Source organism: Onychomys torridus, chromosome 9 (genome assembly GCF_903995425.1).
Source record: "Onychomys torridus chromosome 9, mOncTor1.1, whole genome shotgun sequence".
NCBI classification, from domain to species: domain Eukaryota; kingdom Metazoa; phylum Chordata; class Mammalia; order Rodentia; family Cricetidae; genus Onychomys; species Onychomys torridus.
In genome coordinates, this window is record NC_050451.1 from 52922155 (window position 1) to 52949740 (window position 27586).

Below are 27586 nucleotides of genomic sequence, written 5' to 3' on the forward strand. Positions count from 1 at the left end.
TCAAGCCAAATTCACACTGTTTCATGAATTTACAAGTCTATAAATATGGCTTACACTCCTTATTTGTATCGTTCTTTTAAAAGTTTTATTACATTTATTTATTTATTTATGTGTGTGTATGTACATGGGAGTTGGCACACGAGCCACAGCATACATGTAGAGGTCAGAGAACAATGTGTGGAAGCTGGTTCTCTCCTTTCACCGTGTGGGTCCCAGGGATTGAACTCAGGACCTCAGGCTTGGTGGCAAGTGCTTTTACCATCTCGCCAGCCCTTATTTTTCTTTGATCCAGCAGAGTCCAGATGTATGCTGCTTTACTATGCCGTGAACATATTTTCGTGTGTTTTACAACTCAAGACTGAGAAATAGCTGAGGAGGATAGGAGCAAGGGAAAGAATGTCATGTTTCGTGTTACCTGTACTCGACCCACAGCACTCAGGTTTTCCTCAGACATGACAGGCAGGGGCTTCAGGTTCAGCTCAGTGGTAGCATGCTTGCCAGACATGTACAAAGCCCTGGATTTGATCCTCAGCACTCAAAAATAAAATGCTAGTTTGGTTCACCGAGGCTGAATAATCAATTCAGTTTTTGCTGTTCTCTACATCTGTTCACTGTCTGTGAAATGCGAGTGTGGAGAAGAACAATGGAACACAACTGTTCCCTGGCCTGTTTTTGGGGTTTTTTTTTTTTCATGCTTTCTCAGAAATTTGAGAAATGTCTGCCACGTTTGTAAAATAAATCGATCCTTTTCCTATTTAAAAGAAGAAGGAGAAGAAGGAGGAGGAGGAGGAGGAGGAGGAAGAGGAGGAGGAGGAGGAGGAGAAGAAGAAGAAGGAGAAGGAGAAGAAGAAAAAAGAAGAAGGAGGAGGAGAAGGAGGAGGAGGAGGAGGAGGAGGAGGAGGAGGAGGAGGAGGCCTGTTGGATGGGGATTAGGGGCAAAGGAGGATGATAACATTCATAACCAGTTGGTTTCAGAGCTAAGGCCAAAGCTCTCTGCCAGGTACAGAAGGAAGCCTGGGCTGGACTAGTCCAGTCCAGTGTGGGAGGGCTTTGCCGAAAGGTCAGTACTGGGACCTGGGTGATGGGAAGTCGGTTCTCAGCTGTGACGCAAGGCTGTCACTCTCAGTGTCCTTGAGACAAAGGTCTTGTCTGGTATTAAGAAGGAGGGATGCTATGGAACTGATAAGCTGACGTCACTCTCCAGGACCTTGGCCATGATGACAACCTGGATAGGAAGGGGTGGCTCAACAGACCCTCTGGTGAGACAATGAGAAGTGCTGTGGGGATCCCATGTCCCCTTTGTCCTGTGAGGCATTCTCTGCAACAGTCTGACCCAAGTCTCAAGCTGCCCTTGTTCTCCCTCTTCACCACACAGATTGCACAAGAGAGGTCCAAGAGACTCATCTAGCAGCACCCAGATCTTCCTTTTGGTTTTTGGTTTTGTTTTTTTTTTTTTGTTTTTGTTTTTGTTTTTTTGTAAATTGAGTGCATGGTTCTTATACATGAACTTTGTAGAAGATAGCATTGTGTCACAATGTCAAAAAGTTAGAAATGAGCTGGCCGGTGGTGGCCCATGCCTTTAATCCCACCACTCGGGAGGCAGAGCCAGGCAGATCTCTGTGAGTTCGAGGCCAGCCTGGACTACAGAGTGAGTTCCAGGAAAGGCACAAAGCTACACATAGAAACCCTCTCCACTCCAGACAAGCTTCCTGCTCTCTCAAAACAACATGGATGTACCTCTGCAGTCACACCACAGGCCCAGGTTCAGAGGTCTCTGGGCCCCATCCCTCTGTCCTCGGGTCTGCCTGCATCCAGGAATGAAATGGAAGTCAAGATCATCAACATGTGAAAAAGATAATGAAAAACAAATCTGCCTTAGAATATATCTCCCAAGCTAGGGATGCAATTGGAAGAGGTTTGCCTAGCAAGCAGGAAGCCGGGACTCCATCTCCAGCACTGCATAGAGCACACATGACAGTGGGGCAGGCCGGTAGTCCAGGTACTTAGAAGTTGGAGATAGAAGGATTATGAGTTCAAGTCATCCTTGGCTACTAGTCACTCACTGAGTTCAAAGCCAATCAGGATATATGAAATCCTGTCTCCAAGAAAAAAAAAAAAAAGGCTCCAATATCTAAGGACTGTCCTGTCCTTTGAGATGCTTCAGATGACCTGGGGAGAGGCCCTGCCTCTAATTACCCTACCCACTGCTTCTCCATCTTGGAAGCTTGCTTCAGTTCTCAGCTTGCTGCTCCATCAGTCTCGTGGGCATAGATGGACTGCTTAATTACAAACATTCGCCCCAGCTTTTCCCCTGGAACGCGAGGCTGCCACTCTTCTGTCCCAGACCCAGCTTCAATAGTTTTCAGTCAAGGTTCAGGGAGAAACCCGCCACACGGGGATTTGATTATTTACCAACATAATGTTGGCTGTGCGCCAGCAAGACACCAATACATTTTCCTTTGAAGTCTGACATATTGCCTGCTGTTTCTAAGTCTGTTTTCTCGGCTGGCCATCAAATAACCAGGACTGTTTAAAGAAAAAAAAAAATTACAATTCAAGGTGGGGGCAGGGGTGTTGTTCTTGTGATGGGTTCCTCCTAGACACTGATCTAATTCTTCTAAGGTGACAAAGGTGTCCCCAGGAGTAGGGCACATCCCTGGGCCTTCGACACCTGCTGGTCCCCACACCCCTTTGATCAGTTTTTCTATACATTTCTATACGGAATGACCCTGGTGTCAACAGTAGGAAGTGGTGAGTGGATCAGTATGTTGTTCCCCAGCGTCTTAGACTGGCATGTGCTCTCCTTGTTGAAGGACCCCCAAGACAACCTGACATAGATCACAGACTTCTCAGAGGCTGGTCATCCCAAAAAGCTACTGTCAGGCTATCAAGGGCCAGGGACAATGAGGGACGGCAGCTGCTGTCCCTTCCTCCTAGTTCTGCCACATTCAGGTTCTCCTTGTAGGACCCTACATCTGAGCAGCCACAGCAATTTTGAGTATAAAATAATTTCTTAAGAATAGGTTGGGGTTGGGGATTTAGCGGTAGAGCACTTGCCTAGCAAGGGCAAGGCCCTGGGTTCGATCCTCAGCTAAAAAAATTAAAAAAAAATAAATAAAAATAAAAAAGAATAGATTTAGGGCCAGGTGTAGTGGTGTACACCTTTAATCCCAACAGTTGGAAGGCAGAGGCAGATGGATCTCTGAGTTCGGGGCCAGCCTGGTCTACAGAGTGAGTTCCAAGATACCCAGGGTTACATGGACAAACCTTGTCACAAATAAACCAGAACAAAAACCAAAAACCCTGAGTTCAGAGCCTCAGCACCACATTTCAAATGACAGACAGACAGACAAACAAACATGTGAGTCGAGATAGGTGGATCCCAGAGCTCACGGGCTGGGCAGCATAGCTAACGGTAAGCTTGAGATTCAGTGAGAGACCGTGTCTCAAAAGATCAAGTGGACCACAGTGGAGGAAGACACCTGAAAGAAACTCCGACCTCCACACGTAGACACACACACACACACACACACACACACACACACACACACACACAAGTAGATAGGTTTACCATTTTGAGCCACAGTCAACTCTCACTAATTGGAAGGGGAGACCCTAAAAGTCTATTTAACCCCTGCCTGTGTGGATTAGAAATGGACGACTTGCATCCTTGCTGTAATGGAGAGTTCACGGGCCCACATCACTGGACAGTTTTAGTGCAACATGGAAAGCACAAGTTGCAGTCAGTTCCCCAGCTCCCACCGAAGGGCCTTGCGATAGGTTTCAGAACTGGGAACTGACTTTTAACTTGAAGGGGTTCAGGAAGATGGGCAGGCCAGTACTGAGGAAAGTCTTCCAAGTTGGCTCAAGCCCAGGGGCTGATACAGTGACAACATGACAATATCCACTGGCTTGCAACCTTTTTAAACCTCAGTTTGTCTACCTTAGTTTATTATTTTTCAATGTCTACCTCATTCAATGTGTATTTAAAAGTTATATTCCAGTTACCTGAACTCCTATAAGTTTATATCTTATTTTAATCTAATTTCTAGTTCTTTCCTTTAAAAAAAAAGTTTAATAAGACAAGGGTCTCATTCTCTCACTGTACAGCCCAGATTGGCATGGAACTTGTGATCCTCCTGCTTCAAGCCCCTACATGCTGGCATTACAGGGGTGCACTTCATCTGCAGTTTAGACGTTTTTAAGGGCAAGCTTTCATATTTGGGAGTGTCAGAGTTTGGGTGGCAAAGAGATGTTCAAAGACTGTACTTTAAAGTTTTTAAAAATTATGTGTATGGATGTGTGCCTATGTGTAAGTATGTATGTGCATATGAGTGCAGGTACATGTAGAGGCCAGAAGAGGGCACTGGATCTCTCTGGAGCTACAATTGCAGGCAGTTGTAAACTACCTGACATGGGTGCTAGGAACCAAACTTGGGTGCTCAGCTAGAGGACTGTGCTCTTAACCGCAGAGCGTCCTCTCTAGCCCCTAAAGTTTCAAATAACTCATCTTTCAATTCTAGCTTGTGACTAGAATTCCTTGCCCTTGCCTTCACTGCCCACACTTCTCCATTGATAAGTTTTTATTTTATTTGCTGTGCTAGATCCTCTTGTCTATGGGGTGTTTTCCACAGCTGTTCTGAACTGACAGCATTCCCCAAGCCCCAGGAGGCTGCAGTCAGGTGCTCTGCTGGACAGAGTGGCCCACAGCCAACAGTTGTCACTCCCATGAAGATATTGCAAGCAGAGAAAACCTTCCTGAGACAGGCACGGCTCGCCGATGATGTTCTCATACGGGAGAAAGCAGCCTCTCGGCTTGGCTGGATCTTTAACCTCCAGATGAGATGCTGCGGTTTCTCTGCCCACTTCCCAGGACTGCCATACAGATTAGGCAGGGGATGGCCACAGGGCGCTCTCAGACATCACAGACACAGGTATTACCTAACTGCAAAAATGTTCTGTTTCACTTTTGCAGAGTGTGAGCTCCCTCTAACCAGAAAGTGAGCATCAGAGGCAGACCAGAGGAGCACCAGAAACCAGGGCCTGTGGTCTCCCTCATTAACATTGGCCCAGCTGATGAAGGGAGATGGAGACCTGGAAAAAAAATCACAAATGGACTACAGAAGACAGAATAAGAAATATGTCTTGAGTTAAGATAATTGGCAAAGACTGAATGGCAGGAACTATGTTTTAGGGGCCATCTTTGATCACTGGGTACCACACACTTCTGTATTTTTCACACCAGAGTGGGCCTTGATCCCTCCAAGCTGATATGAAAGCCTAATTGTAGCTCAGCAGTCACCAGCAGAGTGGATGAAACCATAAAGCCGCCATGTAGACATCATTCTACTCGGCATGCTCAATCTTCGGCCACCAGATGAAGTTACAGTTGGTGACACTATTTTGGCATTAATGTGCTGAGACCTCCAAGGCTGCAGAGGAGTTTGGACAGGTAAGCAGCTCCCCTGTTGCTCTGGGTAACTGACAGGCAGACAGATGCAGCCAGTGCTGGATGCATTATTTGCTACTAACATCGACAGCGGGAGGGAGCCGGCTGAGACTTTCACTCCAAACAGCATTTTCCCAGCAAAAGCTGCATCTCAAGAGTCCTTCAGAGCACTCTGGGAATGCACGGGAGTTTACAAATCAATTTACTAAATTGGCTTGGCTGGAAATCATGCTTTTGTGTGTGGATCCGACTGAAAGGTAGTTTTTCAATCTCTTGGGCCCTAGCAGGGCTCATTCAAGCAGTACAGAGAAAGGTGACATCAGGAAGAGGATGTTAGTTCCAAGCCAAGTAGACTCCCACTCAAACCCTAGTTCCAAAGGCCCAGTAGCCCTGGGTAAGTCACATGACCTCTCTGAGCCAACTGCCCAGCTAGCCCACCAGCCTCTGGAAGCACTGGCTGGGCAAGTGCCCTGAATATTTCAGTCAAGTGCTGTCTTAATCTGACCTTTTCAGGACAGCTATAAACAACTCGGGATGACAGGAGTTCTCCCTACGCCAACCATTCTCTCCTCTACCACAGGCCAGGTGGACAAGTGACATAAAAGGAGCAGAGCTCTGGAAACCTCACTCTGCAATGACTGCATATGCTTAACCAAATCGGGAACTTCATGTAAGCAGCAGAGAGAGCCAAACTGCACTTACAAAGGCAGAATTTTTAGATGTCAGGCATATGCTATTTTTGGTTCTGTATAATTTTGCCCTTTCGATATTGAGAACTTGAAGAAGTCTGCAAGCGGTCCATCTCCATTTGTTTGTTCATTTGTTTGTGTTTTAGGTAAGGCCTCAAACGCATAGCAACCCTTCTCCCTTTGCCTTCCGAGTGCCGGGATCCCGGGCATTGCTAGCACACCTGGCTCAGAGCCATCTTTTTTTTTTTTTTTTAATCACATCACACCTACTGGCCATTCAGCCAGTAGCAGCATGTTTTCCAGGCTCACTACTATCATCACTTGAGCCTGGGGTCTGGAGTAGGGAGGAGGCAGGACAAAGGGCCTAGACCTAGAGAGGTCTCAGGATTCACTCAACACAAAACTAAGAAGTGTCTTGTCCAAAGTCAAACTGTGAAGGCCTTTGGTGAGGTTTTAGTAAACCTCTGGAACTAACATGGAATGGAAAAGAAAAGGAATCTTGACATGGAGTTACATGTCCCAGTGTTTCCAACTCTGAGGTCAATGTTTGTTAGTTCCCACTACATCGCAGGAGACAGAGGCCTCTTAGGACAGTAAGGCCTGTGTCATTTCTCTCTCTCTCAACAAGATATTTATTAGTCACTACTGTGTCAAAAAAAATGCCAGAGAAAATATGTTATAGCTTATGGCTTGAGTCCACGATGTCAGCTAAGACCTGTTGTGAGGCACAGCGTCATAGTGTGGAGGCCACGGCACAGCAAAGCGGCCAATCTCACAGTGGCTGGTAAGCAGAAGTAGAGGAGGACAAGCTAAGATCCCAGGAGATGAGAGCAGCCTTGCCTGAGAGGACCTCAGGGCACTGCTGGAGAGAAGAGTCCCAATGCAGAAGCAAGGAAGGGCAGCAGGGAGCGACGTGAAGACAGGACGGAGGAGAGGAGGCAAGGAAGGACAGGCAGAGAGCTGCCAGAAGCAGGGACATTTGGAGGGCAGCATGACAGACAGACAGACAGACGCTATGGAGGTGGAAACGTGGGCAAAGAAGTCTTCACCAAATGGTTCCAAGTCAGCCAAAAATAATAAGTAAAAATTTAAAAACAAAAACAAAAACAAAAACCTCACAACTGTAATTTTTAGGTATGTAACCAAGGACTAGACTCGGCTCTGCTGGCAATATTTTTAACTAATATTTTCTACCAATGAATGTTGTGCTCAATTCATGTCATGCAATTAGGTGACAATAATGACTCCAAACAACTTGATAAAATTGTGCATCTACATGAAAAAGAAAGAGAAGCTCAAACCCTGAGTTAATTGAGTTAATTCACAGTGTGGACAAAAGGAAGCGCAAACTTACAGTGTGATATCAGGCTGTCAAAGTTAGACAAGAAAACACACTGGATTCTACAAAGTGAGTATTCCTGGGCCCAGAAATTACTAAGAACTCAAGAGTTTTCTTGGCTGTAACGACTTGTAAATATCTACAAGAGCCCAGATTTTGAAGCCCCGAGGACACTTACTACAGCTAAGAAAGTTGGCAGGAAGCTTTGCACAGTATTTGGGTTTTCTTTCTGAGTTGATATCTTACCAAATACAGCCATCTGTGTTCCCTCTGGGAAAGGTTCAACCGTTCTGTTGCCATTGACATGGTGTTTGGCTGGAAAAAGAAAGAAAGAAATGTGAGTTTAAGTGTAAAGTTTGACATGCATACTAACACATGTCATTAAATGTGTCAGTGAGCCTGTTTCTCTTCAGGAGTTAGGAACACACCAAAGCTCACCCTCTTAAAAGAATCCCCGTCACCTGGTTTTTATAAATCTGAGTGTGTTACATGCACTTGTGTGCATGTGTGCACAAGTCCATGTGGGGTTGAGGAAGCAGATGTGCATATGTGTGCATGTACATACAGTGACCAGAAGACAGCCTCAGATGTCATTCCTCAGGTGGGATCCACTTTGTTTTATGTTTTGTTTGAGGCAGGGTCTCTCACTGGCCTAGAGCTCACCAATTTGACAAGGCTGGCCGATCAAGGAGCCCAAGAGATCACACCTATCTCTGCCTCCCTAGCACAGGTATTAAAATAACATGCTACCACATCCAGCTTTTTACATGGGTTCCAGGAATCAAACTCAAGTCCCCAGGCTTGCAGAGGAAGCACTTTACTGACTGGGCCATCTCTCTAGCCCTTTACTTAATTTCAATCTCAATGATAAAGTAGCTTACACATCGAACTCTGGCATGGTTTTTATAAATGAATATGTCAGGATCCAAGTTCTTACAGGCCTGGACAATGGAAAAATGTTGAACCCCTGGTTAGGGGGTCCCTATTGAAACTGATCACCCCAGTGAACAAGGGGATTCTTGAAATCCAGGTTGAGTAAGGATGCCTCCCCCTGATGATGTCCAACAATCAGCATGATGATAAAGCTGGTATTTAAGCAAGAAGTGCAGCAGGAGGCCACGGTATCCCACTGTGATTCAAGCACTCTCCCAGGGACAACTGCTTTGGGACCCATGGATATCCAGTGCTTATCAGTAGCCTTCCAGTCCTGAAGTCCCACCACCAGTGCAAAGTAGAGATGTAATAAGCCTCCAGGTTGGGATCCAACACTTGTTCTCAGACTCCCAAGCAGGGAACTCCAGAGAACACTCTGAGCGCATTTCATAATGTCCTTGGCAATGTTCAAATATGAGTATTTACTCATAGAAACACACAGGAGAAACAGCTAACTCATGACATTCAGCCTCCCCATGACTTAATGGCCACACTATGTCTACTAAACTCTTAACAGAGAGTGACTAGGATACAACCTGTGTGAGCTTCAGAGATTCTTGGTGAGCCACAGAACTACCTGGTCCACGTGTGATGGGGTATGACACTAGATTGAGATGGGACCATGCCAGAGGAGGCTTTAAGCTCCTATCCAAACCATGGGTTTCTCAGCACCCTTTGAAGCACTGCCTAGGTGATGTAGACCCTGTGAGTCTGCGAGGCCCCTTTTAGCTCATTCCCTAAGTTCGTCTCAGGGTTTTCTATTGGTTTGCAAGTAACAAAATCAGAGAAAAGGGAAAGGAACAGCCCAGAGTGGAGACAGACAGCTGGCAGGCTCAGCAGCTGCTGGGGCCCTCAGCCACTATTGGACATAATCAGCAGAGACATGATGGAAGGTCCCAGATGACCCTGTCTGGCTCACTCATATGGTTAAGCTCCTTGGTCAGTGCATTCCTGTAAACACATGGAGACCAAGGCTCTGATTTATGAGTAGCCCCGGCCCATCCCTTAACTCTAACCAGTGCATTTGGAATGTCACTTTTACCCATACAAAAAAAAATCAGAAACTCCTTCCTTTAACCCACTAACCCCACCGGTAAGAGTTTAACCTGAGAAAATATGTGGGTGGGAAAAAAGAGGATATACGTAACAGAACGTAAAGTTCCACTTGCCATAAGGAAACCTCACTTAGGAAACTGCTTAGAATTTACATTCACAGCTTTATCAAATGCAGCTGTTCCCTCTGGACTGGACATGACCATCACCACCTTGAGTCAGAGCAGCTGTGATCACCAGCACATTACCCTCAAGAGATCAGACCTACTAGCCTTCCTTCATGGAGGGATTGGGAGGCTTGGGAGCCTTCAGGAGATCTCCAAGAGGTCCCTCTCCCCATGGGTACACAAGAGAGAAACTGACTTAGTGAGGGAGCCTAAAAATTGCCCATGGGACTGTCAGGGAGGCAGCTTTTCATGAGTCCTCCATGCTGCTGGTGGGACTCTCAGTGGTCTAGTCAACCTATGATCCTGTGAGCAGGTACAGGAGACTCGCTGGTCACCAAACTAGACTCAGATGAAGTCCTTTCTTGGCTTGTTGATGATCTCTCAACCTGATGTGACAGCAATGTCTCTCAAGCACTACTTAGAGCAATGAAGAGATATACTATCTGCAGTGCTGGCAAGAAAAAACCATTTTATTACACCATTTATGAGGACTACAAGGACAGCAAACTGAAATGCAGGTATTGGGAGGAAAGTGAAACACACAGTGAATGTGAGGGGTATTTCTTTTTTTTCTTATTGTCTAGGATGAAAATACTCCAAATTTTAAAAACCCACAAAACCACAGACTTCTCTGTATACTTTTTCCCTTAGCAATTGGTTTCCTGGGTGGGCCAAGGCTAATCTATAGCCCAGGTGAAGCTCACACTTAAAGAGAAGGTGAGTCTTCTGTGGCATTGTGGTGGCATAGGAGATGGTTCCAGGCCTGCCTGCCTGCCTCACTGCCTTAGGAACAGGCCACTGTCCCCCCACTCTTGGGCTCGCTTCTTCTTGCTCCTGCACTACCCACACATACTGTGTCCCCAAGTCTAGCAACTTCACCCTCCCTTTACCATGCAAATTGGCCTTGTCTCAGTGCCCTTGACTTCTCTGTCTGGCCTCCAGTGACTGCCTTTCTGTACCCTTTGCCCATTCATTCTTCCTAGTGTAACCACAGCTATCTTTCAAACATGAAAAAAATCCAAATTATATGACATAAACCCCAAAGTACCCTCCCACGTCTGTCAAAATTGTTGTTGCTGATAAAAAGAAAATAAATCTTATCAATTAGCTCCAGGGAAGCCTGGGTCATCTGGCTCTGTCTCAGAGGCTCAGTCTGTCAGGGTGGGAAGGCAAAATGGAAGAGAGTGCCCTGATCATGGCAGCCAGGAAGCAAAGAGAACACCCGTGTTTATGGGCTCTTTCCCTTTTCCGCTTACATTTCACCAGGGCTCCCAAGCTACATGGTGATGCCACCACATTCAAGGAAGGTTCCCCACCCCCTTTTGTTTAATGGAATCACCCTCACAGACACACCCAGAGGCATGCTTTATAAACCTTCTAGGCAAGTCTCAATGCAACCAAGTTGACAGTCAAGATTACCCACATGTCTCCCATCTCTGCTGGCTCCCCATTACTCCGAGTCAATGTTTCCGCTGACCTTCAAGGATCTATAAGGACTGATTAGCAAATCTCTCCTCCTTCTACTACAGACACCTCTGCCTTGCTCATACTGCACTGAGCATTCGTGTTACTACATGGACAAAGAGACCAAATCTCCCAGTGAATGGTAAGCCAAGGAAGACAGTGGTCACATCCTACATCTCATCATCTCACAATCCCAGCATGTAGTGACACACAGGTTTTCAGTATTTGTTAAGCTAATCAACGAAGTAAATAGCATTTAAAAGTCTCCTCAAGCCAGTATGGAAAATATAACTTATTTGATCCAGTAAATAGACACACACACACACACACACACACACACACACACTGCTATATTACTTAATGGGAGATAGTCTAAGAAACTGATTATTAAATACAATTCTGTATGTTCACACAAACTAAACTTGGCCAAGACATCACTAACTTTGCAATGGAATCTTAGGCCACCATCAGCTATGGTCTGCTGTGATTCAAACATTGTTGTGACATATGACCAGATGGATTTTACCTGTCTGTGTGCATGTATGCGTGTGGGGGGGGAGTGCACATATATACGTGTTGAGTACATGTGGAGACCAGAGGACGACCTCAGCTGTCATTCCTCAAGTGCCACCTGTCTTATTTTTGAGATAGCATCTGTCATTGGCCTGGAAGTCACCAATTCAGTTAGGCCGGCTGGTCAGGAAACCCCAGAGATTCACCTGTATCTACTTCCCCAGCACTAGAGAGGCAAGAACATACTACCATGTCTGGCTTTTTAAAGTGTGTTCAGGTCCTTATGCACGCAAGGCAAGTACTTCAGTAACTAAACCATTTGCACAGTCCTATAGTAGCCTTTATTTTAAAAAAATGCAAAGAACATGTTTCCCACATATAAAGGTGAACATTTAAAATAGCCACTCAGAAACAGTGACCTGGCTGGGTGGCCGAGAGAGCAGGGAATCAACGTCTCATCCTCATATGTAGGAGCCTTCCGCTTAGCTGCTTACCTCCTTGCCTCTGGGAAGACAGCCATGCTGAAGTAGATGTGAAAATGTTCCACACTGGACAGGAAGGAGGAAGTTTTCACTGTCCTTCTGGTGAGATGTCCCCTATCTCATCTTTTATTCCAAAGCCTGAGGCCCATAGATAATTGTTTCTATAAATTGATTTTGCATTTTCTTAGAGAATACAGATCATTGAGTCCTACATCAGCCCTGTGGCAGTATATGCAACATTAGCAAGCAAGAGGGATGAGGGGCAGGGCTCTGGAAGGAGGTTATGTGATCTTGAACCTCTCTCATGTTCTGGCTACATGACCTTGACATATCACTTAACCTCTGTGAGACTTTTCCTCATTTGGAAAACTCTCTCCATTGTATGTTTCCTCATGTGAACTACCTCGTGGGTGCCATTGAGAATTACATTAGATATGTAAAGCCTGGCACACTGCAAGTATTGTACAACCACCAGGCTAGCATTGGAGTCTGTGTGAGATGGATAAAAAACAAGATCTGAGTCAGGAAATGGTGGATCTCCTCCTTCTCTACACCTGTGGTCATGGCAGATAGCACTAATCACTTTTCCCATTCTCTCAAAATCCTTTCTCATTATAGCAACCCAGAGAATCAATTATTCAGAGATGGAACATGGAACAAAATCACCTGTCATTCTTGGCCTGAGTGAATGAAACAGAAAGATGGGAACAAAATAAAGGTAGTTGTTTTCTTCCTCACTTCTACCAATAAAATGCACTAAAATCCCCTCAACAATTTACCAAATTCCCTGCAGAAGTACCCTTTCATTTATGGAGGAGGGAGTCCAAGAGAATGCTTCCAACTTGAGACAGGGCCATCCTTATACACACTGCATTTTACTCCATGTGACCAGCAGCCTTGCTACGTGGTACCAGAATTTATCTGTCCATCCATTTTCTTTATGGGTGTGGAGGGGTGGGATTTTTTTTTTTTTTTTTTTTGGTTTGGTTTAGTTTTGCCTTTTGAGTTTTCCTTTTTTGCCTCGTGTCTCCTTTGAATTCATGAATTCTGGGACCGTGATTAAGTAAAATAAGGGTTACTTTTACACAAGCAACTCAATGCTGCAAACATCAGTCTGATAGCCAAGATGGCTGCCAAGTGGCTAATGGACAGGAAACCAGACAAAAGAATGATCCATATCCTAGGCAAGGCAGAGTAGAAGGGTGCAATATTTCATCATGTCCCTCAGAACAGTACACAGCTTGAAACTATTTATTTCTAGGATTTTTTTTTTTTTGTTTAGTTGTTTTGGGATATAGCTGATCCCAGGTCACTAAAACCTCAAAAAAAGCAAAATTTCAAATAAGAAACAATACAATACACAGCCTTAGAATAAGGAGAGAGTAGTGTGTGTCAGGAGGTGAGGAATGTGAGTTCTTTAAAACCCAGACATGACAGCACTTGGGAGGTAGAAGCAGGAGAATCAAGAGTTCAATGTCAACCTCAGCTATACAGAGAATCTGAGGGCAGCCTGGGTTATAAGAGATCCTGTCTCAACAAACAAAGTCCAGCAATGAAGGATTTATTCCTAGATGGCAAAAGAGCATCCCCCCATTGAAACTCTGCTACAGCAACATATCTGGGGACCATAGAGTAAGACACCCTTTAAACATATTATGTTGGTTACCTATTTGGGGCTGACACGAGTGTTTGTAAATGGCAGCATTCACAAGTTTATGCTCCAAAATCAGTGGCATGATTCACCACAAGAAACCAGATCACCAAACAGAAAAACCATGCATTAGCTGGGTCCTCACTATTGATTACTGCAGGGAAGGACAGGAAGGGTAACAGGCAGAGGCATCTGTGGCCCAGGCACAGCAGGGTAGAGGCCTCCAATCTGGCTGGCTGAGCACATGTCCCTGCCCCTGCTCCCTGCTCAGTGGGGGCCCTTCCAAAGCCATGTGTGCAGCTCATGGTGATGATGTGTCCTCTGTCAAGGGTATATGAGGATGGGGGGGGTGGATCTTCCTCTATTCTGAAAGCCTCCTGGTTGAAGAACACAAAGGTTAATGTAAGCAAGGGTCAGAGTCAACTCTGACGGACATTTTGAAAGGGACACGGGGGACATGTTCAAGGCTTCAGAAGAAGGCACTGATGCCACTGGATTTTGCTCTGTGAAAGTCTAAGATGCTCCAGATATTATGGCAGCTTCCTTTTCCTGAACAAAGGACAACAAACACTGCCTAATAGCATGTCTGCAGTAATTCAGACCCATACATAACCACCCAGCTCTGAGCCGCCTGACTCGTATTTAAATTGTGATGGCTAAAACCTGTATCTTATGAGTGAAGAGGATGGCAGGTAGCAGGGAATGGAAGGCTGGAAAGCAGACCCCATAGGCTTCTCCTGAGCCCAAGATCCTCCTGACTGACTAGTCAATGGGACATTACCCAGTTATAGAGAGTCTAAAAACAATGGCTGCTATCCCGGGAGTCCTGCTCAGCCACAGGAACTCAGTCACCACAGGGTGGAAGAGCTTTGGACCTGACTATGCCTGCAACAAAAACTTGCCACAGATTACTGGCCGCACTTCAGGCCACAGACACTGAGGAAAGGGGTCTGAAAGCTGAAAGCGGGACAAGTTTAGCATCTGTGCCTCCATTTTGAGTCATCTCTTTTGCCAACTGTTATCCTTTAAGTCAGATTCCTGCTCAACCCTACACGTGGGCACGCAGATCATCTAGTGGCTGCCTCGGAACTGGTAATAGAAGGCTGATTCAACTCAAGTTCGCCTAACTTCTCTTACCTTCTTCAGGACTGGAGATACTGGATACAGGACCAGGAACACGGATGCTTGCAGGGAGGTCACTTCATGAGTGACAATTACCCCACAATGAGCGACCTAAGCTCTCCTCATACACAAGAGCAGTCATCTTAATGTAGAGAACCGAACAACCAGATGGAGCAATAGACATTGCCAGAACCAGGGGATCCTCACAGAAGCAGACCTGAGACGATCAGCCATGCCATTGTTTACCGAGGTTGCCAGGCTGTATGCAACTGACCCCATTTCATTCCTCTCTCAAGCACTTGTCAGACACAGGGCTTAGGGTACCAGCCATCTGACTCCCAATGTCACCACGTTCAGTGACAAATTCCCTTCTTACTCTGTTTCCAGACCTTCAAAGCGGTAAGTGGTAGAAACTGTTTTGATGGAATAACACCCTCAACCTCACAAAATATGCTGATGAAAGCAATTGGGGGGGGGCATTGATTTGGCTTATAATGCCAGGTTATAATGCTTCATTGTAGGGCAGTCTCAGTGGCAAGTTCTTGAGACAGCTGGTCACATCACATCTACAGTTGTGAGGACAGAAGCAGAGGTTATGTTTCAAGTTTAAATTACTGTGCATAAGAGATCTAGAAAACAAAAACGCCTCTAACCTGTCAGCCCTACTTGCCTAAGGACAGATAATTTTCTGGAATGCTGGGGGCTGTTGTTCATATAAGATAATAAGCCCTGTGTTTTCACGTCTGTAAACAAGGTTGGTTGCCCCAACTGCACAGGATGTGCTTGATCACATGTAGGCAGGTGATATGTTGACAGGAAGTATGTCAGAATGTATGCTTGCCCCCTATTGGACGAGGGCAGGAAGTATGTAGCCTTGTGGGGTTTGCCTTTATAAGCACCTGCCTAACATAATTTGCCGCCATTTTCTGGGAATACTAGGTATGGCACTGGCCAGTGTCCATTGTCCTGGCCAGTATTTAATGAAGCTTGCTTCAAAATTGGCTCAAACATTGTGGTAGTGGTTTTATTCTCACCTGGTGGGATTAACAGAGTCAAGAGCAGAGAGAAATGTGTGCTGCTACTTGTTAGCTCTCTGCTAGCTTTCTTCATTCTTATACAGTTAAGGCCCAGCCCATGAAACGGAGCTGCTTACTATGGGTTAGGTCTTCCTACTTCTATTAACAATCAAGATAACACCCACAGACATACCCACAGGACAATCTCATCTAGGTAACTCCTTCCTCAATTGAGACTCCCTTCTCAAGCAATTCTAGATTGTGTCAAGTGGACAGGTAAAATTAACCAGCACCCCAGCTTCTAATGAGAATGGTGATCAACATTCTCATTGGGCCTGGGATGGAAGGAAATGTCTGCTGACCTCCCAAAACAAAAGAGTCTCTATCCCTTCCCTTAACTCTTTACTGCTCCTTCTCTGGATCACACATTCAAAGCATCAGGAAGAAGTAAGCAGGGTTCACGCAACCCCCAAGATCTAATTTTAGACCAGTCTCTTCCATCTTCAGTGAAAGAATCCCTCCAGAACACTGACCAGATCCTGCCTCGGGACAACTTCACAAACATCAAGGACAGTTTGTATGTCACTCAGATGTGGGGCAGGGACCCTGGGGGAGGAGAGAGAGAATAGTCTCTAGGCAAGCATGTCCATGGACAATGGAGTTCTATCTACTTTTGGAATTCTGTTCTTCTAGTTTGGGGCTACAGTGTTTAGGGAAAGGCTAACAACAATAACAACAAAAAATAAGTTCTGCCGGGCGGTGGTGGTGCACACCTTTAATCCCAGCACTCGGGAGGCAGAGCCAGGTGGATCTCTGTGAGTTCGAGGCCAGCCTGGTCTACAGAGTGAGACCCAGGAAAGGTGCAAAGCTACACAAAGAAACCCTGTCTCGAAAATAATAATAATAATAATAATAATAATAATAATAATAATAAGTTCTGACATTCTGCGATAGAAGGTTAGTCATTTCTAATGGATTACCATGTGTGGTTGCCCTACAGCATTGGGAAGTGAGAAGAATAGGGCTGAGTGAGCAGGTCACACAACCCCTACTCAGTAAGGAAAGGACAAAGGCCCAGAAAAACCGACAACAGGACAGTGGCTGCTGTGATGTGCTGGATTACAGGGACATGTTCTTCCTTCTTCAGACTGTGGACTCTAGTTGTTGCTGTTTTCCTGAGAGGCATTTATTTGATAATCAGTCTACTAAAAATAAAAGGAAAAAAACATTTAAAAAAAAAAACAGTATTTTAAAAATTGAAATGTTTTCTTCTGGGTTCAATCTCATATACAGAGAAGCCTGCTGGCCTGCTGCTGGCCTCTCTGTGTATGAAATTACCAGCAGGTCCATGCGCTGCCTGCCCCTCCTGACAGGGCTCACCAGAGCCTTCCTCTCTATGATCCAGGCACCATGAACTCAGTCTTGCCCTGAGGGATAAGGGCTCAGCTGCTGGAGACTTGCATTGGAAGCAGCTGTGTGGCCAGGTTATTTGTTTCTGTCTGATGGGGCCTGAGACATTGCTCCAGACTTGGGCAGGGCTGATGAGTTCATTAGTTCATAAACTGAAGAGGCCGGTATGTACAGGAAGGGTAAAGATTGGGGGATGGGGGTGGGGGATGGGAAGCACAGAGCCGCCCCAGCATGTCACAGCAGAGGAATCCATCCTCTAGCCAAGCAAGTTGGGAAGCTTCTGGTTGCTGGTTCTCTGCCAGGCTCTGTGCTTCATGTCAGTGACACAAAGAGAAAGAGGAAGTGTCTTCTCTGTCATCACCCTTCATCAGCTAGCACAGCCCACACCCTCCTCAGGACTGCTGGGCATATCCATGCTCCCGGCTTCTGTGCCAGAGCAGGCTGTTGCTCTTAAATCTCCTTGCTCTGGTGCACTCCCCGGGGTACCCCAGCTCCCAGGATCACTCCGTCACCCCAGGAAATGCATTCTACCATCATCCCTTTCATCTGGAGCGTTTCACTTTGGTGATATTTTTATTAATCACTACATTGAACCATAGCTAACTTCTGTGCTTGGGAATACATATAATATTATAGGATGGAAATTTCCTGACTTCCTGAATCCCCCCCCCCATTAATACTAGTAATTCCTAACAACTGTCAAAATCAGATCATCTCGGAGTTGGGGAGATGGCTCAGTTAATAAAGTGCCTGCCACCCAGGCATGAGGACCTGAGTTCAGATGCCCAGTACTCATTTAAAGAAAGCCAAGCATGGTTGCACCCATCTGTGCTGGTTGCATACTAGTGCTGGAGGGAGAGAAGACAGGCGGATCCTCAGAACTCAATGGCCAGCCAGTCTAGTCCATCAGTGAATGTCAGATTCTGGAACAGGCTGTCTCAAACAGCAATGTGGAGCAATAGAGAAACATAGTTATGTTCACCTCTAGCCTCCACACTTGTGTGTGTGTGTGTGTGTGTGTGTGTGTGTCGCACATGTACACACACATACTATATCCACACAGCATGCACATATCCATGCATACACACATTTTAAAAAACAGATAAGCTTGAGAGTATAAACTGCATTTAAAATAAAGCTACTTTATGGATTAAGATCTGTGTTTCAGCCTGGAGGACTGAGTGATGTCCTTGTGAATGGAACTGTTGAAAATGCTGGTATACAGGAGGAAGTCAAGACTAGCTCCTTCCACACTAATGTGTGCCTCTGGGTCCTGTGGCTTTGAAAGCACAGTGTAGATTTTAATATGCATGGCAAACATATCTTTGGGAAAAGTCAGAGGAATCATTCATACTTCTAATATTGTTTTTTAAAATGTTTGTCTTCTAAGATGCGTAGGGGCTGAGCTTTGCTGGTTCGCGTTGCTTTACAGCCCTGGTATGTCGCTGACACAAAGTTATTCGCTTTCTCCCTGGTATTTGTCAGGGAGATCAGTTTGGGCATATTAAAATAACAGCTTCACAGCACAGCCAAGTCCTTGGACTGTAATAAAGGTACATAGACCTCAGAGGCATCTCCTCATCCAATCACCAGGCACATTATTTCCTTGGAGCCTAAGCTGGTGCTTCTCGTGTGCACTGAACTCAGCTTCCAGTAACAGTTCCACACAACACCGTGCAGAGGAAGCAGTTCACAGTTCCCTGACACCCCAGAGCATTCTGCTGATCTTTTCTTTCTTCTCTGTGAACATGTCAGCAGCTCATGCAGGTAACTAAGCTTTCCCTTGATGGACGTGGGCGGCTTGAAAGTGGTCTATGCTGCTGTCAGCTGTCAGTCAGCAGCTGAGCAGGAGTGGCCGGATGACTCCCCACCCCCACCCCACTCTCTGACAGTGATAAATGGTCAGCCCGAAACTCAGATGAGCCTGTGGGGCCCAGCCCTCCCCATGCAATCTGTTCCGGTGGATAACCCCTCTCCCCACAGTATCTCTGGCAGTATCCAGCAGCATTCCACTTAGGTCTGGACAGAGTGGGCCTGGTTGGCTCTATGGCTGCTACTCGGACATTATTTTGTGCTGGAAGCACAGGCTGTATTGGTACAAACCTCACAGCAAGCTCATCTTCACTCACGGCCCTTCACACGGGAACGAGACAGATACAGCTAAAAATATGGGATTTTCAGAAAGACAAATTGTGGTGGGTATGAACACAATGCTGGCTTTGTACAGTTGGCCTCTGTTAAATGAAGAGGCTCCCAGTTTCTGAAGTCATTGTCTGTTTTGAGAGATCAGAAGGGAAGAAAAGGTTCTAAGGAGAATAAAGTATTGATAAAGAGGTGGGACGCCACCAAGGTTCAGCAAAGACTGGACCTGCAAGATGAGATGCTGTTTCTTTGCGTGTGGGTAAATATGAAGTGCAGGGGTCAGATATAAAAAGAGTACCAGCAGCATTCTGCTGCAGAAAAGCATTCTGTGGGATAAGAATGCACCCCCATATGGAACAAGGAAGGGAAAGTATAGGAGAGTGTGTATGACACACTGAGGTTTGCTTAAAACAACAACAACAACAACAACAACACACACACACACACACACACACACACACACACACACACACACACATTTTTAGAATCAACTCTTCCTGGAGATAGAGCACCTTTGAACTGGCTGCCCTGAAGATACTGTCTAAGGACCTAGCCTTTTTAGATAGCTGGGTGCAATTAAGGCTAATTAGGGGAAGTTAGATAATTCAATGCATGTCCATATTGAGAAACATAATGAACAAAAATCTTCAACCATGGTTCTAGAAATGACACAGAAAGACCTTCTGTGGTTATTTTTACTTGTCTTTCTATGCTAATCAGAACATCTAAGCTTTCTACACATGGATCTGGGCATCTAACTACACAAAGGGACAGCATTGAGGGCAAAATGCTGAGTGTCTATCACCTGCTTTGTGTGAATGTTCAAGGAAACACTTGCAGGTCGTAATAATAGGTCACTTCTGGGGAAATGTCCTGAAGACTCTCTGAGTCTCAGCTGAATGAAATGGGATCAATGTTTGAAAATGCAGGACTCAAGAAAGGCAAAGGCAGGAGCCTTCCATAGGACCTACATTGGGGCCAAGTTGATGTCCGTCTCTGCAGCGGGCCATCAGCTTCCATATAGATATGCCTGATGGGGGTCCAAAGTGGATCAGAGATTTAGAAAAGTGTGATTTAGACCCTATAGCCCCAGAGATAGAGCATATAACTGTGACTTGTCAAACCTCAGCTACAAAGGGAGTTAGTACAGGCCCCACAGAAAATCTGATTTTGAGCAGAGTTATGTCTTGATAGGTTTGCCAGGTTCTTAGTGCTAAGAGTAAATTACAGTAATCAGTGTTTTCTGTTACTTTCCTCTCCCCAAAGACTGATAGCTCAGAGTGTAAACTACTGTGGGGAAAGGCCTGGGACACAGAACCCATTTCCCATGAACATGCTGGCTTATGTGGTGGTGAGCCACCCCACATGGGCCTCCTTGGCCTGTAATGAATCCTCAACGTAACTATGCCCCAGGATTCTGGCCACTACTTATGAAATATTTTTGCAGCGAGAGAACACATCCTACATTCTCCCATAGCATCAAGAAAACACCCTCCATACTGATAACTTGCCACCTCCCCAAGCTGCCCAGTTACTAACCTGACTGTAGAAACTCATCTCAGGCCCATTGGGAACAGGCTGCCTCCCAGCTCCGGGCAGAAATGGAACAGTCACCATTTGATGCAGCACACATTTCCAATTCCAAAGCCCAGTTCCGTGTTAGGATATGAAGCTCAAGGTCACTCAGAAAGCTAGAACCCTGGTGCCAATCAGGCTGTGATATCACCTGAAAACTCCGTGTTGGTGGGGTTTGGTGAGCTTGAGGACAGGTGCTCCCCCGGTTCTAAGTACGTAGCCCCAACTTCTCTGCTCTGCTCTGTCAAGAGGTGGGGCTTGGCTGCCCTTCCCTTGGGTGTGAGCTGGGCTTAGTGGTGTCTCTGTTGCATTGAACACAACAGGAGTGATGGGAAGTCAGCTCTGAACACAGGTAGAACTGACATCTGTCTTAAGCACCCTCTTGTTCTCTCCTGGATGGCTCACAGTAGGAGGCATCTGTTGCCATGTGATGGGGCAGCCCTGTGAGGAGGCCCATGTGACAAGACAGTAGGCCTTATGGAAGGTCACATGAGTGAAACCAACAAGATGCAGAGCATATGACACACAGCAGCCTCCTGAGGGTCTCTGACCTGGGGAACCCAGCTGCACCACATACAGGTCCCTGACCTCAAAACCCCATGAGGTAATAGGGGATTGTTGTTTTTCAGTTTGGGAATCACTTATTACTTGGAAATGTGAAAGTAAAATAGTAATACATTCTAATGAAGGAAACAATGCAATTTATTTACTTTTATTTTTTGCAAAGAAAAACTAATTACATAAAGCCAAGAAAGCAAACCACTTTTTATAAAGCTAATTTCCATAGGGGGAAAAAATAAATTTCCAGTCTCACTGATTCACAAATCAACATCTGGAATAGGAGCCATTTCTAAGTTGGAGACACTTGCTATGTGATTTATTTTCTCCACAGAGGTGTCCCAACCCCGCTCCCGTGTGCAGGGCATTGCTAAAGCAGGCCCTTCTGCACCATGGTAGGGATCCTGCGGAAAATACCCAAGCCCAGCTTTTAGCACTTTCGAGATGATTTTGGCCATTTTTATTCATTTGTGTTATCCAGGGGATTGTTAGTGGTTTCCTGAGCTGCTTTTCAGGGCTTAGAAAAACAATGAAGAAAAATGTTTTCCCAGAATTCCCAGGGAAGCTAAACTTAAATTCATGCCAAAGGCTTCACTACAATAGAGAGCATTTTTTGGATTTTGTGGAGTTTTGCTTGGTTGGCTGGTTATTTAGTTGAATCTGAGAGCTTTCTCCCCCTTTCTTTATATGAAAGTATAAAGATGGTTAGATTGCTTTTTACTCATGGTGATACACTGACAGATCTTTTTGTCGCTTGTATAAGGAAATAAAAATCAAGTCTGGAAACTTTAATTGTGGTTGACATTGGGAAGTGGTGTCAGGTGAATGCACAGCCATTTCTCATCATGAAAATGAGGACAAGAATAGGTGACAAAAGTCTCAATTCAAGGGGTGCTTACCAACAATTCTTACACAACATTCTGGGTCCCGTTAGGCAACGGGAACCACACAGTAGGCTAACTGGGGGAAGTCTATTGACCAGAATCCTAACCGTAATGAAAAAGTCACTATTTGGGCTGAGGAAACTTGCCATGGCACACTAAGGCTGAGGTAAAGGACCAGGGAAAGATACCCTTGGAAAAGGGGGGCTTCAGTAGGAACCCTTTGAAAGATGCTCAACTTTTCCCCAGGAGGCAGACAACATACAACCAGAGTAACCACTATGCCTGTGCAGTTGGGATCCAGCACAAGGCCTCAGAGCATCTACAGAGGTTCTGGGCAAAGCTGTGAGCAGCAACAGTGCAGGCCTGGGCAACCCAGGGGCCCTGGTCTCCCATGGAATGGTTAGCACCCACTGAGTCTAAAAAAAACAGGAAATGTGTTCTGCAATCGAGGCCGGTCAGACTATGCTTGATGTCCTCACACCCATACCAACCTTGACTCCATAAGAAATGTCAGGAGAGACCTTTTCTAGCAACGTTCCCTGGTTCCCTCTCCCAAGAGTGCTTTAACCTGGGGTCATGTGAAATGAATAACACCCAACAATCCTTGTGTTCATCTCAGAACTTATGCAGAGGGGTATACATGGATGTAAGCAACAAAACTCACACACCTTGAGAGATGCAGACTACCCAAGTAACACAAAAAAAATTAGAAAATTTGACATAGGAAACTTCATGCTCATGTATTTTCCTTGCAAAGTTCTGGATTTAAAGAAGGGAGACTGTCAGTCCTATGTAAACTACTTCATGAAAGAGAGGAGGGGGGAATTTTTCTCAGCTCATAAGACCTGCATGACCATGATATCAAAAATTGGAATTAAAATAAAGACACAAAAGAACCATAGACACTGTGAACATAAACACAAAAACCCTTTAAGAATACTGAACGCAACAGAGCAGAAGATTAAGAAGCATGGCCCAGTGGGTTGACCCAAGAACTTGTCATTTTGACATCCAGAAAGCCAAGTAATAGATTTTACTACATGATAATAGACTAAAAATGTGTGTGTGTGTGTGTGTGTGTGTGTGTGTGTGTGTGTGTGTGTATGTGATAGTTTATATTTCCCAGCTTTCCTTGCAGACTACAGAAGTCATTTCTGCCCCATAAGAGGTCACATCCTACCTTCCTCTGTAGGCATTTGGCCATCCACACACAGGTGACAAAGATGCCACTTCATAGTGAATAAACATGGTCCTACCTAAGGTCAGACCAGGCCTCCCTCTCTTTCTGCCTGTCTCCCTACAGATGCCTTTTTAATAATCTAACAGAAAAAAAAATCCAGATCTTCTCAATGGATTCTTGAAAACCATTTGATACAATTCAGCATCTATTTATGATTTTTTTTTTAAGTTCTTGTTAAGCTGGGATGGAAGCTTAAAAAAGGATATCCTAGGAAAAAAAAAACCCTATATATGATGCTTTATCTAGTATCATATTTAATAGCAAAATTAATGTTTTTAGCCTTAAATTGGGAACAAGGCAAGAGTGCAGTTACACTTCACTTCTGTATTTAACATAGCACTGAAGGTCCTGGTCACTTCTCTACTAGAACAAAATCACTACAGAAGGACTTCAGAGAGAAATAACCAGATCTACTCCAACAGGGAACAAGATGTTAAAGGACCTTATAAGCTTAATTTTAAAACAATAATAGCACACAACTATTGCTTGCTGATAAAACATAATATAATCAAAACATTTTAGGGAGAAAGACTGACAAAGAAGTTGTGTTTTGTTATTATTCACACACACACACACACACACACACACACACACACACACACACACACACACACACCACAGATGAACAGAACCTAGTTTACCAAGAAAGGTATGCTATAAATGTTCATTTGTGTCGGGGGTGGTCTTCTTGAAGGGTTGCTGTGTAAGTCAGGTCCCTCCATAGAATCCTGGCTGTAGCATCTCTCATGAGGCCTCTAGCATACAGCAAGGAGAGGATGAGGAGGAAGCTGGCCTCATGCTAAGGAAAGCAAGCTCTGTCTGAGTCTCCATTTCCTTTCTTGTTTATTATGGTTAGAGTGTGAAATACCCACCACAGATTCGTGTGTTTGAACAGTGAGTCCCCAGGTGGTGGTTCTGTTTAGGGAGGCTGTGGAGTCTAGTTGGCTGACATTAGTCTCAAAGGGTGTGGATTGAGGATTATGGGCCAGCTCTGCCTCTGACCTGAGTTCATTTCCCTTGCCTCTCCCTGCTTCCTGATCTGCTGAGATGTGAGTGAGGGTCCTCCAGCTCCCACCGCCACCAACAGAGCCGTAGGATACTGCCATGCCTTGCCCATTGTAAAGCCTGAGCTAAAATAAAACCTTCCTCCCCAAAGTTGCTTCTGTCGGGCATTTCACCCCAGCAAGGAGGAAAGTAACTAGCACACCATGCTTCTTTCCAAATTCTGAAGATAGTGATGATATTTGGTGGGATTTTTTAGTCCAGAGACACCCAAGAGTGGGTACAGTGCAATCCCTTCAAAACCATCCAGAAATCATGGGGCCAAGCCCAGGCAGCTCACTGAGGATCACTTGGTAACCAAATGCAGAGAGATACTCAGCAGTGCTGTCTTCGGGGACACAGATGACTGGCAGCGGCCGTATCTTTTTCTGGAACAGAGAAAGGGCGCTACAGCAGTCTTCTGTGGCATAATGGCAGGGACCCATGTCTTTCAAACCCACCAGAGATGAAAAGTAGAGCTAAAGTTGAAACCTGATGTAAGTCCCAGTTGAAAAGAACACACCGGGAAATTGTTCGAAAACAAAAGCAATCCCTCTGCCAACACTAAAGAGCATGAATTTACAGGATCAACCCTCAGAATGGCTGATGACAGCTCACACAAAGAGATCTAAGCCTGGTATTTTTACAGAAACCAAAGCAAGACCTTTCTCTCTATACAGAGCTCAGAGATAAATGGCATATAGGATTTAAATCTAACATTTTCACTGAAGAGACAATAGTCTCCCAGCAAGACTGACCTTATTTCATGCAGAGGCAGCTATCCGCTCACTGTTACCTCCCCCAGCCCTTGCATCCCAGCCACCGCGGCCCGAAATCCCTCTGGGTGACAAAGCTTTCACCTGCAGCGGAAGCTTGAAATCATACATGCTTTTAAGGGAATGAGCAGAGAGACAGTTTTACCCAAAGGTAAATAAATGGTCACCATCCAACATTCCTATGACATGTGTTGGCAAAAAAAAAGGTCAACCAGAACCAGTCAAATCCAGTTTATCTCCTGTTTTTGTATGGTCCATGGTCCATGAGGTTAGGTTTGGTATTTTCTGTCTTTTTTTTTTTTTAATGGTTGAAAAAACAATTAAAAAGAAAAATGGTTCTTGACACATGGAAATTCTAAAATTCAAATTCAAATGTCATTAAGTAAAGTTTTGCTGGAGCACAGGCACACTCACTTATGTCTATACTGTCTATGTGGCTCATTCCACAAGAGCAGACGTGAGAAGCTGTGACCGAGACCGCATGGCTTACAAAGCCGGAAACATTGACCATCTGGACCTTTACAGAAATCGTTTGTCAGCCCTATCCTAGACCATATTGAGAAAAATATTAGGATTTGATGTTGCGATGGAGAGGGGGAAGGGGTCAAGACTCAGTGGGAAGAAAGAGTCCTCATTTGGACAGGGGACTATGTGAGAAAGGCATGAACCACAGAAGTCAAATTCTGCTTACCATGCCCACATCCAATGCAGGACTGGATCTCATTAGAAAGAGAACATCAGTTAGACATGTAGTATAGGGAAGAATGTGCTATAGCTTTGGGTTCTGGACCCAAGCAGAATGATGCCTTTGAACAGGTCATGTGACTCCTCTGAACATCAATATCCTCATCTCAAGGAATAAGTGGGAATAAATATCCCTCTCTCAGAGTCAATGTGAAAAGGTTAAGGGGACGGCTCGGGGGGAAAGTACTCAGCTGAGCAGCAGGGTTCATTCAGCTTTGAGAGATGAGTGGGTTTCCATAGGAACATGGCGTTCCAAGGTGAGGAAGAGAACTGAATGTCAGTTCAGCCCCTGGTCAAAGGTGAAGACATGCCTGGTAGTTGAGGCAGAAAAGGTGGTCATGGGACTAGATCCTGGCATACAACCATTCCTTCACAATCCTTCTATCCATTTCCCTTTTCTGCCTATGCCCAGTTTCTTAATAACTTCCCAAGACTCCCATGATTATTCCTTGGCCCACCAGAGTTACTAGGGGTTTAGACTGTGCCCACAGATCTCATGAATCCCCCATATGGCATCTTCAGATCATCTATTCTGACTCACAAAGTTTCTACCTCACTTCTACCTGTCATCAGATCACCTGACCTACTTGTCTCCCCTATCCCCAACATGCTTAGGTAACATCTTTGGAGGGTAAAGCTAGATTGTCCAGCTGCTGAGGAAGAATGGAATGAGATTCCTGGGACTTTGGGGGATTTGCAATGAATTCTAATGTCTGCGGACCCTGGTCGCAATGCATGCTGATGAACCACCCTGCAGCCAGCTGTCTACCCCATCACTGACTGTCCACAGAGGACTGGTGTTCACTGACGATAGAGCCATCTCCAGAGATGGAACTGGCAAGGGCTCTGCAAAGGCAATGGCAGCCCTTTAGCCTTGAGATAGAAGGTGTCATGGTAAATGTTGGGAATATTTACCAAAAGCTGAAGGAACATGAAGAAAGAAGAGTTGAGGACCAGGACACAGGCAATAATGATCATAAGGGCACACTTGCCGACTGTTTGTTCTCATGCTGTATTCACTAACACCTACTTCTTTGCCTTTATTCACCCTCCCTTTCTCTCCTTCCACAGAGTAGGTGATGACATCCAGCTACATCCTGTTCAATCTGAGTATCACATTTAGGGAAAATCTGTGCTTTGACCTACCACTGAACAATTCTGATTCTAGATCTCGCCATCTATCAGGCACCATTCTGTTTAATGTGCCAGGGTTGTTATGTGGGCTGGGTAAAGAAAATGGACCTGAGAACCTCAGCTAATCAGTCAAACCTAAGGGTTCCCTGTAGCTGTTTAAGAGGACTTCTTATAAAAGGTCAACTTCTAAAGGAACTTGTCAGG

The 27586-nt window shown here is 45.2% G+C and overlaps 1 protein-coding gene across 7 annotated transcripts in view; it reads right to left on the reverse strand.

Moving 5' to 3' along the window:
• Nucleotides 1-27586, reverse strand: part of Msra (methionine sulfoxide reductase A) — a 325520-nt gene that overhangs the window by 185749 nt on the left and 112185 nt on the right. For all 7 annotated transcript variants that reach the window (XM_036199086.1, XM_036199092.1, XM_036199093.1 and 4 more), the window contains exon 2: nt 7724-7792. In XM_036199086.1, coding sequence (XP_036054979.1) covers nt 7724-7792 — 69 coding nt within the window. The remainder of the gene's footprint in view (nt 1-7723; nt 7793-27586) is intronic.